Source organism: Salvelinus alpinus, chromosome 14, assembly GCF_045679555.1.
Source record: "Salvelinus alpinus chromosome 14, SLU_Salpinus.1, whole genome shotgun sequence".
NCBI classification, from domain to species: domain Eukaryota; kingdom Metazoa; phylum Chordata; class Actinopteri; order Salmoniformes; family Salmonidae; genus Salvelinus; species Salvelinus alpinus.
The window spans coordinates 56,260,692-56,276,846 of NC_092099.1; the positions used below are offsets into that span (position 1 = coordinate 56,260,692).

The window sequence follows — 16,155 nt, forward strand, 5'->3', positions numbered from 1 at the left end:
GAGAGGGCCAGATATGATCAGAGAGGTCACAGGGCCAGATATGATCAGAGAGGGCCAGATATGATCAGAGAGGGCACAGGGCCGGATATGATTCAGAGAGATCACAGGGCCAGATATGATCAGAGAGGTCACAGGGCCAGATATGATCAGAGAGGTCACAGGGCCAGATATGATCAGAGAGGGCACAGGGCCAGATATGATCAGAGAGAACACAGGGCCAGATATGATCAGAGAGGGCACAGGGCCAGATATGATCCGAGAGGTCACAGGGCCAGATATGATCAGAGAGGACAAAGGGCCAGATATGATCAGAGAGGGCACAGGGACAGATATGATCAGAGAGGGCACAGGGCCAGATATGATCAGAGAGGGCACAGGGCCAGATATGATCAGAGAGGGCACAGGGCCAGATATGATCAGAGAGGTCACAGGGCCAGATATGATCCGAGAAGGCACAGGGCCAGATATGATCAGAGAGGGCACAGGGCCAGATATGATCAGAGAGGGCACAGGGCCAGATATGATCAGAGAGGGCACAGGGCCAGATATGATCAGAGAGGACACAGGGCCAGATATGATCAGATAGGGCACAGGGCCAGATATGATCAGAGAGGGTACAGGGCCAGATATGATCAGAGAGGACACAGGGCCAGATATGATCAGAGAGGTCACAGGGCCAGATATGATCAGAGAGGGCACAGGGCCAGATATGATCAGAGAGGGCACAGGGCCAGATATGATCAGAGAGGGCACAGGGCCAGATATGATCAGAGAGGTCACAGGGCCAGATATGATCAGAGAGGACACAGGGCCAGATATGATCAGAGAGGTCACAGGGCCAGATATGATCAGAGAGGGCCAGATATGATCAGAGAGGTCACAGGGCCAGATATGATCAGAGAGGGCCAGATATGATCAGAGAGGGCACAGGGCCAGATATGATTCAGAGAGGTCACAGGGCCAGATATGATCAGAGAGGTCACAGGGCCAGATATGATCAGAGAGGTCACAGGGCCAGATATGATCAGAGAGGGCACAGGGCCAGATATGATCAGAGAGGACACAGGGCCAGATATGATCAGAGAGGGCACAGGGCCAGATATGATCAGAGAGGGCACAGGGACAGATATGATCAGAGAGGGCCAGATATGATTCAGAGAGGTCACTGGGCCAGATATGATCAGAGAGGACACAGGGCCAGATATGATCAGAGAGGACACAGGGCCAGATATGATCAGAGAGGGCACAGGGCCAGATATGATCAGAGAGGGCACAGGGCCAGATATGATCAGAGAGGGCCAGATATGATTCAGAGAGGTCAATGGGCCAGATATGATCAGAGAGGACACAGGGCCAGATATGATCAGAGAGGACACAGGGCCAGATATGATCAGAGAGGGCACAGGGCCAGATATGATCAGAGAGGGCCAGATATGATCAGAGAGGTCACAGGGCCAGATATGATCAGAGAGGGCCAGATATGATCAGAGAGGGCACAGGGCCGGATATGATTCAGAGAGGTCACAGGGCCAGATATGATCAGAGAGGTCACAGGGCCAGATATGATCAGAGAGGTCACAGGGCCAGATATGATCAGAGAGGGCACAGGGCCAGATATGATCAGAGAGAACACAGGGCCAGATATGATCAGAGAGGGCACAGGGCCAGATATGATCCGAGAGGTCACAGGGCCAGATATGATCAGAGAGGACACAGGGCCAGATATGATCAGAGAGGGCACAGGGACAGATATGATCAGAGAGGGCACAGGGCCAGATATGATCAGAGAGGGCACAGGGCCAGATATGATCAGAGAGGGCACAGGGCCAGATATGATCAGAGAGGTCACAGGGCCAGATATGATCCGAGAAGGCACAGGGCCAGATATGATCAGAGAGGGCACAGGGCCAGATATGATCAGAGAGGGCACAGGGCCAGATATGATCAGAGAGGGCACAGGGCCAGATATGATCAGAGAGGACACAGGGCCAGATATGATCAGATAGGGCACAGGGCCAGATATGATCAGAGAGGGTACAGGGCCAGATATGATCAGAGAGGACACAGGGCCAGATATGATCAGAGAGGTCACAGGGCCAGATATGATCAGAGAGGGCACAGGGCCAGATATGATCAGAGAGGGCACAGGGCCAGATATGATCAGAGAGGGCACAGGGCCAGATATGATCAGAGAGGTCACAGGGCCAGATATGATCAGAGAGGACACAGGGCCAGATATGATCAGAGAGGTCACAGGGCCAGATATGATCAGAGAGGGCACAGGGCCAGATATGATCAGAGAGGTCACAGGGCCAGATATGATCAGAGAGGGCACAGGGCCAGATATGATCAGAGAGGGCACAGGGCCAGATATGATCAGAGAGGTCACAGGGCCAGTTATGATGGGTCTTTTATTAGTGTCTAGCAGAGAGTCAATCAGCTCTTTAAAATCCAGTTTCAACTGTTCAGAGCTGCCCTTCATAATGTCATTAAAACTCACATGGACTATGATAGAATCGATTTCCATGTCCTGACGTAGTACATTCGGGAGCAGCTTATTAATGTCATTTACTCAAGCTCCGGGATAGGACATTGTGTTTGCACTGGGAACGGTCACATTTCTTACCATGGAACTGCCCAAAACCATGGCTACCGAGAAGGACGAGGAAATCTGCCCACTCCCACATTTCACAGGATTCGGGGAAGCCTTTATGTGCGAGAGGCGAGATAACTTGAGCCCGTTGCTCCCGGCGCCTGGTGCAGACCTCCGACAGTTGGAGAAGCAATCCAGAGCAGGGATGGAAGGTTGCCGACGTCGACTCCGAAACCGTAGGAGTAGGCACTGTGGCCGCAGACACAGGTACTCCCAGTGACGAAGATGCAGGAAGATCAGGCTCCAGGGCGGCAAAACTATTCGTTGTTTGTATCCGCTCCGGGCCTCTCGTTGGGAGTGTAGACTGCTTCGACTCCGCTATCAGATGGGTAATACCGGCCAGTCGGATAATGACAAACGACAAGGCAGAGATGCATCCAACAAGCGCGAACGCCGTCTAGCCACCGGCGTAGAAAAGGTAAACATTCCACTCTGCGTTTTCCCCAGTTTCTTACTTAGGCTGGCGACCTGCGTGATCAAGGAAGTCACCTCAAGCCTATAATCCTCGGCAAGTAAACAATGTCTGCATTGGAACTGAGTGATCCGGTTTGTCCCGAAACAAAGTGTAATTTATACAGCTCCTACAGAGCTGGAACCGTTCATTTATTTCTCCAGACAAAGAGGCTCCATTGCAAAACTAATCTGGTACCAACTTTGTTAGCATGATGGCTAGCAGCTTAGAGGCTGTGTCAAGCAGGCTTCAACCTGTCTGTTAAGCGGGATTCCGGGACAAGAAATAGCGTTCCTAGCAGTTAAAAGCGAACCGCGTTAATATTTAACGAATATTGGTTATGTTTCAGTAAAATAGAACAAATCAAGTGTTTCCAGCTGCAGTGTGGCAGACTGATGACGTAACTTGTGCATATCGCCCTCCTGTTCTTCCTATAACAGTAGTACAGTATAATGTAGGGTCCATATTGCTAGTGTCTATGAGAGAGTTTAGACAATCTAGGGTGTATTATTTTGATTCATATTATAATTGTTTGGCTAGTATGGACTCCATTTTGACTCTATAACAGTAGTATGATGAAGGTGTAGTACAGATGTAGGATCTTATTTTGATCCCGTTGTGCAAGGAAATGTGCTGCTAAGCAGGAAATGCAAACTTGTAATGTATTCGAGGTTTAAAAAGGCGTCTTAAGTTTGTAATTTCCAATTTAAAAATGTATAGTTGATTTGGCCTTACAAAAAAATTAACAACCGTTACAAAAATGTACATTCATTATAATCCACACAAAAATGCACATTTTCCAATTGCTGCAGGATTATATTCCTGCTGTGAGAATCTGGTCAAATTAAAATCTTACATAGATGTGGTAAAGAGGTAAATCAACTCGACCAAAAGAATGGAATTGGAAATGTGTGGGTGAAAGGGCCGTGAGGGAAAGATCCCATGTCTCCTTATTGCCCCCCAGAAAAATGTGCCTATATTTAGAATACTTTTATGTGTATTTCATAATATGTTGAGGTAAAAATTGAAGTATAATGCTTGAATGGATGTCAACCCCAACACATTGTCACACCCTCATCTGTTTCCCCTGTCTTTGTGCTTGTCTCCACCCTCCACCAGGTGTCTCCCATCTCCCCCATGGTTTTATACCTGCGTTTTCTGTTTGTCTGTTGCTAGTTCGTCTTGTCTCGTCAAGCCTACCAGAGTGTTTCTCCGAACTCCAGTTCTCTAGTTCCTGTTTTCTAGTCCTCCCGGTTCTGACCATTTCTGCCTGCCCTGACCCTGAGCCTTCCTGCCATCCTGTACCAATCTAACTCTGACCTGGTTACGAACCTCTCCCTGTCCTCGACCTGTCCTTTGCCTCCTGTGGTTTAATAAACTACTCTGTGCATTGAACCTTCCGTCTCCTGTGTCTGCATCTGGGTCATATCCTGAGTCGTGTTAGTATAAACTGGCCATGACCGACCCAGCAGACTCAGACCAGCTGTCTCCCCCCAAGGAGCCACTATTGGAAGACAGGAATTACTTCAAAACCTTATGGAAGGATTCCAGAACTCGGAAGAATGCCACGCCCGCGCTTTCATGCATTGCAGGAGTAATTCCGCGGAAATTCTACTAGGCAGCAAGCCTCTAAGGTAACCCCCTAGACACTCAGTAACCCTGCTACCAGCGGCGCTTTTCCCCAGCCTATCCCGGCTTCCCGAGAACCACGCCTACCTCCTCCAGAGCACTACGCTGGAGATTCAGGAAACTGCCGAGCGTTTCTCTCCCAGTGCTCCCTCATCATTGAGCTGCAGCCTTCTTTGTTTCCCTCAGATTGCTTGAAGATCGCTCGAAAATAGCGTATCTTATAACGCTGATGCCCGGGAGGGCTCTCGCCTGGGCAACATTGGTGTGGGAGCAACAATCCACCATTTGCCTCAGTCTGGAGGAGTTTGTGGTGTTCGATTCTCCGTTGTCCGGGAGAAAGGCTGCTTGGAAGCTACACCGACTGCGTCAAAACTCCCGCAGTGTAGCAGACTATGCGGTAGATTTTCGCATGTTGGCCGCTGGAACACGGAATCTCTTTTCGACACGTTCCTTCACGGATTATCGGAGGAGGTTAAAGACGAGCTCGCTGCCAGGGAACTTTCCCATGGACCTCGACTCCCTCATCACCATGACCTTATGGATCGAAGGCCGGCTACGGGAACGTAGGAGGGAGAAGTCTGTTCCTGGTCACACTCACTCATCCACTACTCCAACCTCGCCTCCGAGGAATCACGGAAGTTCCCGACGTCCACCTTACCGAGAGAATCCGATGTCACCCGAGTGCCCACGGGAATCACAGAGGGCGGTTGACTAGCCTTCTCCAGAACACAAGCTACTGGGAAGGCCTAGCTTGTCTCCAGACGAACGTTTACACAGACTGAACACCAGGAGCTGTCTGTATTGCGGGACTACAGGACATTATATTACCACCTGTCCATTAAAAAGACCAGTCTCATCAGTAGGTATGAGTACTCTGGTGAGCCGTACAGGGGTTTCCAATCTCCCATTACTCGTACCCCAGTCCATGCCACCCTATTGTGGGGAGACCAGGCCAAATCTCTTTTGGTGCTCATTGACTCTGGGGCCGACGAGAGCTTTATCGACGCTACCTCGTGTCGGAGCTGGGTATCTCCACTCAACCCCTCTCCAATCCCATCAGAGCGCTGGATGGGTGCTCTATTGGCAGAGTCACCCGCAATAGGTTCCTATCAACCGACGAGTATCACGAAATCACAGTGAGTGTATGCGGCTCCTGCTCATAGAATCTCCCCATGTACTCGTGGTTTTGGGGTATTCATGGCAATCCCCTGACTGACTGGGCTACTGGTTCTGTCATGGGTTGGAGCCCGTTCTGCCATGCGCATTGTCTTAAGTTGGCACAGCCTGCCCCGGGACGTTTTCCCTGCAGGCTTGGGAGAAGCCTCGGATCTCTCTGGCATTCCTGCGGAGTACCTGGACCTCCGGGAGGTCTTCAACAAGGCCCGTGCTACGTCTCTCCCTCCGCATCGAACCTCTGACTGCGCCATTGACCTTCTTCTTCTCCAGGGCACTCCACCACCTCGGGGTCAGCTTTACTCCCTGTCGGGTCCGGAGACCAACACAATGGAGGTGTACATTGAGGACAGGAAGTGTTCATCCATCTGCCTCTCCAGCCGGGCAGGGTTCTTCTTTGTGGAGAAGGACAAAACCCTGTGCCCGTGTATCGACTAATGGGGCCTTAATGACATCACGGTTAAAAATCTTTACCCTCTACCCCTCATCTCCTCCCTCGGCTTTCGAACCTCTTCAGGGAGCGACCATCTTCTCAAAGTTGGAGCTTCGGAAAGCTTAACATCTGGTTCGTATACGGGAAGGAGACGAGTGGAAGACAGCCTTTAACTTCTTATGGCTGGGGGCAGTATTGAGTTGCTTGGATGAATAAGGTGCCCAGAGTACTGCCTGCAACTCAGTCCCAGAAGCTAAAATATGCATAGTATTATTAGATTTCGATAGAAAACACTCTGAAGTTTCTAAAACTGTTTGAATGATGTCTGAGTATAACAGAACTCATATGGCAGGCAAAAAACCTGAGAAAAAATCCAACCAGGAAGTGGGAAATCTGAGGTTTGTAGGTTTGCTTATCCAATATACTGTGTCTTTGGGGTCATATTGTACTTCCTAAGGCTTCCACTAGATGTCAACAGTCTTTAGAACCTTGTTTGATGCTTCTACTGTGAAGAATGAGGGAAGGAGAGCTCTTTGAGTCAGGTGTCTGGCATGAGCTGACCACGCGCGCTCCCATGAGAGCGACCTGCGTTCCATCGCATTTCTGAAGACAAAGGAATTCTCCAGGTTGAAACATTATAGAAGATTTATGTTAAAAACATCCTAAAGATTGATTCTATACACCGTTTGACATGTTTCTACGAACTGTGATGGAATTTTTTGACTTTGTCTGGACCTAGTGCCTGCGCATTTGGATTAGTGTACTAAACACGCGAACAAAAAGGAGGTATTTGGACATAAATTATGGACGTTATCAAACAAAACAAACATTTATTGTGGAACTGGGATTCCTGGGAGTGCATTCTGATGAAGATCATCAAAGGTAAGTGAATATTTATAATACTATTTCTGGCTTCTGTTGACTCCACAACATGGTGGATATCTGTATGGCTTGTTTGGAATCTGAGCGCTGTACTCAGATTATAGCATGGTGTGCTTTTTCGGTAAAGTTTTTTTGAAATCTGACACAGCGGTTGCATTAAGGAAAAGTTGATCTAAAGTTCCATGTATAATACTTGTATCTTTTATCAATGTTTATTATGAGTATTTCTGTAAATGGATGTGGCTCTCTGCAAAATCACCGGATGTTTTGGAGGCAAAACATTACTGAACATAATGCGCCAATGTAAACTGAGATTTTTGGATATAAATATGAACTTTACAGAACAAAACATACATGTATTGTGTAACATGAAGTCCTATGAGTGTCATCTGATGAAGATCAAAAGTTTGTGATTAATTTTATCTCTATTTCTGCTTTTTGTGACTCCTGTCTTTGGCTGTAAAATGGCTGTGTTTTTCTGTGACTAGGTACTGACCTAACATAATCGTTTGGTGTGCTTTCGTAGTAAAGCCTTTTTGAAATCGGACGCGGTGGCTGGATTTACAACAACTTTCTTTTTAAAATGGTGTAAAATACTTGTATGTTCGAGGAATTTTAATTATGAGATTTCTGTTGTTTGAATTTGGCGCCCTGCACTTTCACTGGCTGTTGTCAAGTCGATCCCGTTAACGGGATCTCAGCCATAAGAAGTTTAACACGGTTAACAGGCGAGTACTTGGTTATGCCATTCGGACTAACCAACGCTCCGGCTGTGTTCTAGAGCTCCATCACATGCTGAACCGGTTTTTGTTTGTCTACCTCAACGACATCCTTGTCTTTTCCCGTTCAGCTCAAGAACACGTCCGACAGGACCTTCAGCGTCTCCTGGAGAACCAGCTTTTCATTAAAGCGGAGAAGTGTGAATTCCATCGCTCCACCATCTCCTTCCTAGGATACGTCGTCACTGCAAGGCATATACGGATGGATCCAGACAAGGTGAGAGCGGTGGCAAATTGGCCTCAACCCACATCCAAAGTGCAGCTGCAATGTTTCCTGGGATTTGCTCATTTCCACCGCTGCTTCATCCGGGGTTACAGCACCCTGGCTTCCCCCCGTCAGCACTCACCAAGGTTCCATTCACGTGGTCTACAGCAGCTGACCGGGTGTTCTTGAACCTCAAACTTCGATTCACTAGAACCCCGTCTTAATCCATCCGGACCAGTCCAGTCAGTTTGTGGTGGAGGTCGACGCCTCGGATGTCAGAGTGGGGGCCGTCCTGTCCCAGCATTCTGCCCAGGACCAAAAGCTGCACCCCTGTGCTTCTCTCCCCCATTGTCTTACCCCTGCTGAGAGGAACTATGATGTGGGAAATTGGCGTCAAGATGGCGTTGGAGGAGTGGAGGCACTGGTGGTTCTCTAGTCCCTGTTTTATCGACCTTCTGGTTCTGACCAGAGAACCAGAAGGTCGAGAAACCTGTTCTTCTAACTTCTACATGTTATACAGCTATCGGACTTTAGTAAACACATTGTGGGCCTGTTACAATATTTCATGACGGATTTGACTAATATCCACTGAGTTAGATCAGATTTGTTGAATGTGTTCCAGTCTGGTCAATGGAACGTTGACTCCTTCACGTCATGGATGTAGTGATACAGGTTCTATACGTACTTGATGAGCTCCTTCTCGCGGACCTCCAGCTGTAGCATGATGGCACTCAGCTCCATGTAGAGGTTGTTAGCTCTCTCCAACTTCCTCTCATAGTGCTCCCTGATGTCCAGGGCATGTCTAGAGAGAGAGACAGGACGCTCAATACACATCTAGCTACAGTTGAAGTCAGAAGTTTACATACACTTAGGTTGGAGTCATTAAAACTCGTTTTTCAACCACTCCACACATTTCTTGTTAACAAACCATAGTTTTGGTAAGTCGGTTAGGACATCTACTTTGTGTACAACACAAGTAATTTTTCCAACAATTGTTTACAGACAGATTATTTCACTTATAATTCATTGTATCACAATTCCAGTGGGTCAGAAGTTTACATAAACTAAGTTGACTGTGCCTTTAAACAGAAAATTATGTCATGGCTTTGGAAGCTTCTGATAATTGACACAATTTGAGTCAATTGGAGGTGTACCTGTGGATGTATTTCAAGGTCTACCTTCAAACTCAGTGCCTCTTTGCTTGACATCATGGGAAAATCAAAAGAAATCAGCCAAAACCTCAGAAAAGAGATGGTAGACCTCCACAAGTCTGGTTCATCCTTGGGAGAAATTTCCAAACGCCTGAAGGTACCACGTTCATCTGTACAAACAGTAGTACGCAAGTATAAACACCATGGGACCAGGCAGCCGTCATACCGCTCAGGAAGGAGACGCGTTCTGTCTCTTAGAGATGAACGTACTTTGGTGCGAAAAGTGCAAATAAATCCCAGAACAACAGCAAAGGACCTTGTGAAGATGCTGGAGGAAACATGTACACAAGTATCTATATCCACAGTAAAACGGGTCCTATATCGACATAACCTGAAAGTCCGCTCAGCAAGGAAGAAGCCACTTCTCCAAAACCGCAAAAAAAAGCCAGACTACGGTTTGGAACTGCACATGCGGACAAAGATCGTACTTTTTGGAGAAATGTCCTCTGGTCTGATGAAACAAAAATAGGACTGTTTGGCCATAATGACCATCGTTATGTTTGGAGGAAAAAGGGGGAGGCTTGCAAGCCGAAGAACACCATCCCAACCGTGAAGCACGGGGGTGGCAGCGTCATGTTGTGGGGGTGCTTTGCTGCAGGAGAGACTGGTGCACTTCACAAAATAGATGGCATCATGAGGTAGGAAAATGATGTGGAAATATTGAAGCAACATCAAGACATCAGTCAGGAAGTTAAAGCTTGGTCGCAAATGGGTCTTCCAAATGGACAATGACCCGAAGTATACTTCCAAAGTTGTGGCAAAATGGCTTCAGGACAACAAAGTCAAGGTATTGGAGTGGCCATCACAAAGCCCTGACCTCAATCCTATAGACAATTTGTGGGCAGAACTGAAAAAGCGTGTGCGAGCAAGGAGGCCGACAAACCTGACTCAGTTACACCAGCTCTGTCAGGAGGAATGGGCCAAAATTCACCCAACTTATTGTGGGAAGCTTGTGGAAGGCTACCCGAAACGTTTGACCCAAGTTAAACAATTTAAAGGCAATGCTACCAAATACTAATTGAGTGTATGTAAACTTCTGATCCACTGGGAATGTGATGAAAGAAATAAAAGCTGAAATAAATAATTCTCTCTACTATTATTCTGACATTTCACATTCTTAAAATAAAGCGGTGAAATACATTTTTACGAGGATTAAATGTCTGGAATTGTGAAAAACGGAGTATAAATGTATTTGGCTAAGGTGTATGTAAACTTCTGATTTCAACTGTACATACAAACTCTCTCTCTCCTACCTGAGTTCATCCCTCCTGCGTTTGATCAGCTCCTCATCCAGTCGGTGGATGCAGGTTCCTTCAGACTTGATCTTCTCAAAGTGTTTCCTCACCTCCTCCCTCCACTCAGACTGACACAGGGGGAACAGGACACACAGGGTTACACATCACTACAGGGTGGCTATAGCTTAGAATGGTCTATACGGACAGGTATGCTAGGGGCTTAGAATGGTCTATACGGACAGGTATGCTAGGGGCTTAGAATGGTCTATACGGACAGGTATGCTAGGGGCTTAGAATGGTCTATAAGGACAGGTATGCTAGGGGCTTAGAATGGTCTATAAGGACAGGTATGCTAGGGGCTTAGAATGGTCTATAAGGACAGGTATGCTAGGGGCTTAGAATGGTCTATAAGGACAGGTATGCTAGGGGCTTAGAATGGTCTATAAGGACAGGTATGCTAGGGGCTTAGAATGGTCTATAAGGACAGGTATGCTAGGGGCTTAGAATGGTCTATAAGGACAGGTATGCTAGGGGATTAGAATGGTCTATACGGACAGGTATGCTAGGGGCTTAGAATGGTCTATACGGACAGGTATACTAGGGGCTTAGAATGGTCTATATGGACAGGTATGCTAGGGACTTAGAATGGTCTATAAGGACAGGTATGCTAGGGGCTTAGAATGGTCTATATGGACAGGTATGCTCAGGGCCTAGAATGGTCTATATGGACAGGTATGCTAGGGGCTTAGAATGGTCTATAAGGACAGGTATGCTAGGGGCTTAGAATGGTCTATAAGGACAGGTATGCTAGGGGCTTAGAATGGTCTATAAGGACAGGTATGCTCGGGGCTTAGAATGGTCTATAAGGACAGGTATGCTAGGGGCTTAGAATGGTCTATAAGGACAGGTATGCTAGTGGCTTAGAATGGTCTATAAGGACAGGTATGCTAGGGGCTTAGAATGGTCTATAAGGACAGGTATGCTCGGGGCCTAGAATGGTCTATAAGGACAGGTATGCTAGGGGCTTAGAATGGTCTATAAGGACAGGTATGCTAGGGGCTTAGAATGGTCTATAAGGACAGGTATGCTCGGGGCCTAGAATGGTCTATATGGACAGGTATGCTAGGGGCTTAGAATAGTCTATAAGGACAGGTATGCTAGGGGCTTAGAATGGTCTATATGGACAGGTATGCTAGGGGCTTAGAATGGTCTATAAGGACAGGTATGCTAGTGGCTTAGAATGGTCTATAAGGACAGGTATGCTAGGGGCTTAGAATGGTCTATAAGGACAGGTATTCTATGGACTTAGAATGGTCTATAAGGACAGGTATGCTAGGGGCTTAGAATGGTCTATAAGGACAGGTATGCTAGTGGCTTAGAATGGTCTATAAGGACAGGTATGCTAGGGGCTTAGAATGGTCTATATGGACAGGTATGCTAGGGGCTTGGAATAGTCTATAAGGACAGGTATGCTAGGGGCTTAGAATGGTCTATATGGACAGGTATGCTAGGGGCTTAGAATGGTCTATAAGGACAGGTATGCTAGTGGCTTAGAATGGTCTATAAGGACAGGTATGCTAGGGGCTTAGAATGGTCTATAAGGACAGTTATTCTAGGGACTTAGAATGGTCTATAAGGACAGGTATGCTAGGGGCTTAGAATGGTCTATAAGGACAGGTATGCTAGTGGCTTAGAATGGTCTATAAGGACAGGTATGCTAGGGGCTTAGAATGGTCTATAAGGACAGGTATGCTAGGGGCTTAGAATGGTCTATAAGGACAGGTATGCTAGGGACTTAGAATGGTCTATAAGGACAGGTATGCTAGTGGCTTAGAATGGTCTATAAGGACAGGTATGCTAGGGGCTTAGAATGGTCTATATGGACAGGTATGCTCAGGGCCTAGAATGGTCTATATGGACAGGTATGCTAGGGGCTTAGAATGGTCTATAAGGACAGGTATGCTCGGGGCTTAGAATGGTCTATAAGGACAGGTATGCTAGGGCCTAGAATGGTCTATAAGGACAGGTATACTCTGGGCTTAGAATGGTCTATAAGGACAGGTATGCTAGGGGCTTAGAATGGTCTATAAGGACAGGTATGCTAGGGGATTAGAATGGTCTATAAGGACAGGTATTCTCAGGGCCTAGAATGGTCTATATGGACAGGTATGCTAGGGGCTTAGAATGGTCTATAAGGACAGGTATGCTCGGGGCTTAGAATGGTCTATAAGGACAGGTATGCTAGGGGCTTAGAATGGTCTATAAGGACAGGTATGCTAGGGGCTTAGAATGGTCTATAAGGACAGGTATGCTCAGGGCCTAGAATGGTCTATATGGACAGGTATGCTAGGGGCTTAGAATAGTCTATAAGGACAGGTATGCTAGGGGCTTAGAATGGTCTATATGGACAGGTATGCTAGGGGCTTAGAATGGTCTATAAGGACAGGTATGCTAGTGGCTTAGAATGGTCTATAAGGACAGGTATACTAGGGGCTTAGAATGGTCTATAAGGACAAGTATTCTCGGGGCCTAGAATGGTCTATAAGGACAGGTATGCTAGGGGCTTAGAATGGTCTATAAGGACAGGTATGCTAGGGGCTTAGAATGGTCTATAAGGACAGGTATGCTCGGGGCCTAGAATGGTCTATATGGACAGGTATGCTAGGGGCTTAGAATAGTCTATAAGGACAGGTATGCTAGGGGCTTAGAATGGTCTATATGGACAGGTATGCTAGGGGCTTAGAATGGTCTATAAGGACAGGTATGCTAGTGGCTTAGAATGGTCTATAAGGACAGGTATGCTAGGGGCTTAGAATGGTCTATAAGGACAGGTATTCTAGGGACTTAGAATGGTCTATAAGGACAGGTATGCTAGGGGCTCAGAATGGTCTATAAGGACAGGTATGCTAGTGGCTTAGAATGGTCTATAAGGACAGGTATGCTAGGGGCTTAGAATGGTCTATATGGACAGGTATGCTAGGGGCTTAGAATAGTCTATAAGGACAGGTATGCTAGGGGCTTAGAATGGTCTATATGGACAGGTATGCTAGGGGCTTAGAATGGTCTATAAGGACAGGTATGCTAGTGGCTTAGAATGGTCTATAAGGACGGGTATGCTAGGGGCTTAGAATGGTCTATAAGGACAGGTATGCTAGGGGCTTAGAATGGTCTATAAGGACAGGTATGCTAGGGGCTTAGAATGGTCTATAAGGACAGGTATGCTAGTGGCTTAGAATGGTCTATAAGGACAGGTATGCTAGGGGCTTAGAATGGTCTATAAGGACAGGTATGCTAGGGGCTTAGAATGGTCTATAAGGACAGGTATGCTAGGGGCTTAGAATGGTCTATAAGGACAGGTATGCTAGGGGCTTAGAATGGTCTATAAGGACAGGTATGCTAGGGGCTTAGAATGGTCTATAAGGACAGGTATGCTAGGGGCTTAGAATGGTCTATATGGACAGGTATGCTAGTGGCATAGAATGGTCTATAAGGACAGGTATGCTAGGGGCTTAGAATGGTCTATAAGGACAGGTATGCTAGGGGCTTAGAATGGTCTATACGGACAGGTATGCTAGGGGCTTAGAATGGTTGTGGAGTCTAGAATGGTTGTGTTCTCACCTGAGACTTGAAGTAGGTCTCCTGAGGAGCTCCCAGGATATCAGCTGAGGCGATGTCCAGATGGAGCAGGATCTGACGGAATGATGGACGATTCCTGGGCTTCCCTTGCCTGGAGGGGTGAAGAAGAAGAGAGTGGAGACAAACCACAAAGAGGAAGGAGAGGGAGAGATTACATGAATCCATGTTATTATACAGGCAGATATTACCTAGAATTTTTGCAGGGTGTGTGATATCTAGCTCAGATCTGCGTATCTCACCATGTCTGCTTCATGAGGATCTTGAACCCATCAGGACAGGTGGAGGGAACAGGGAGGTGGAGGCTGTTGCTACCCACACCCCAGATGATGGCTGAGGAGTCCACGTCTTTATAGGGGATCTCTCCAGTCAGCAGCTCCCATAACACCACGCCAAACGACCTGTACTCCACACAGAGGGTTAACATATTATAATACCAAACGATCTGCCAACCACACAGAGGGTAAACATATTATAATACCAAACGATCTGCCAACCACACAGAGGGTTAACATATTATAATACCACACAACCTGCCAACCACACAGAGGGTAAACATATTATAATACCACACAACCTGCCAACCACACAGAGGGTTAACATATTATAATACCAAACGATCTGCCAACCACACAGAGGGTAAACATATTATAATACCACACAACCTGCCAACCACACAGAGGGTTAACATATTATAATACCACACAACCTGCCAACCACACAGAGGGTAAACATATTATAATACCAAACGATCTGCCAACCACACAGCGGGTAAACATATTATAATACCACACAACCTGCCAACCACACAGAGGGTAAACATATTATAATACCACACAACCTGCCAACCACACAGAGGGTAAACATATTATAATACCAAACGATCTGCCAACCACACAGAGGGTAAACATATTATAATACCAAACAACCTGCCAACCACACAGAGGGTTAACATATTATAATACCAAACGATCTGCCAACCACACAGAGGGTAAACATATTATAATACCACACAACCTGCCAACCACACAGAGGGTTAACATATTATAATACCACACAACCTGCCAACCACACAGAGGGTAAACATATTATAATACCAAACGATCTGCCAACCACACAGAGGGTAAACATATTATAATACCAAACGATCTGCCAACCACACAGAGGGTTAACATATTATAATACCACACAACCTGCCAACCACACAGAGGGTTAACATATTATAATACCACACAACCTGCCAACCACACAGAGGGTTAACATATTATAATACCACACAACCTGCCAACCACACAGAGGGTTAACATATTATAATACCACACAACCTGCCAACCACACAGAGGGTAAACATATTATAATACCAAACGATCTGCCAACCACACAGCGGGTAAACATATTATAATACCACACAACCTGCCAACCACACAGAGGGTTAACATATTATAATACCACACAACCTGCCAACCACACAGAGGGTTAACATATTATAATACCACACAACCTGCCAACCACACAGAGGGTAAACATATTATAATACCAAACGATCTGCCAACCACACAGCGGGTAAACATATTATAATACCACACAACCTGCCAACCACACAGAGGGTAAACATATTATAATACCACACAACCTGCCAACCACACAGAGGGTAAACATATTATAATACCACACAACCTGCCAACCACACAGAGGGTAAACATATTATAATACCACACAACCTGCCAACCACACAGAGGGTTAACATATTATAATACCACACAACCTGCCAACCACACAGAGGGTAAACATATTATAATACCAAACGATCTGCCAACCACACAGAGGGTAAACATATTATAATACCACACAACCTGCCAACCACACAGAGG

The 16,155-nt window shown here is 46.5% G+C and overlaps 1 protein-coding gene across 1 annotated transcript in view; it reads right to left on the reverse strand.

Annotated features, from left to right (window-relative positions):
- map3k13 (mitogen-activated protein kinase kinase kinase 13) overlaps positions 1-16,155 on the reverse strand; it is a 158,715-nt gene that overhangs the window by 27,335 nt on the left and 115,225 nt on the right. Inside the window, exons 6-9 of the mRNA XM_071341929.1 lie at positions 14,527-14,685; positions 14,270-14,378; positions 10,670-10,779; positions 8,891-9,007 (exon numbers count right to left, since the gene is read on the reverse strand). Coding sequence (XP_071198030.1) covers positions 8,891-9,007; positions 10,670-10,779; positions 14,270-14,378; positions 14,527-14,685 — 495 coding nt within the window. The remainder of the gene's footprint in view (positions 1-8,890; positions 9,008-10,669; positions 10,780-14,269; positions 14,379-14,526; positions 14,686-16,155) is intronic.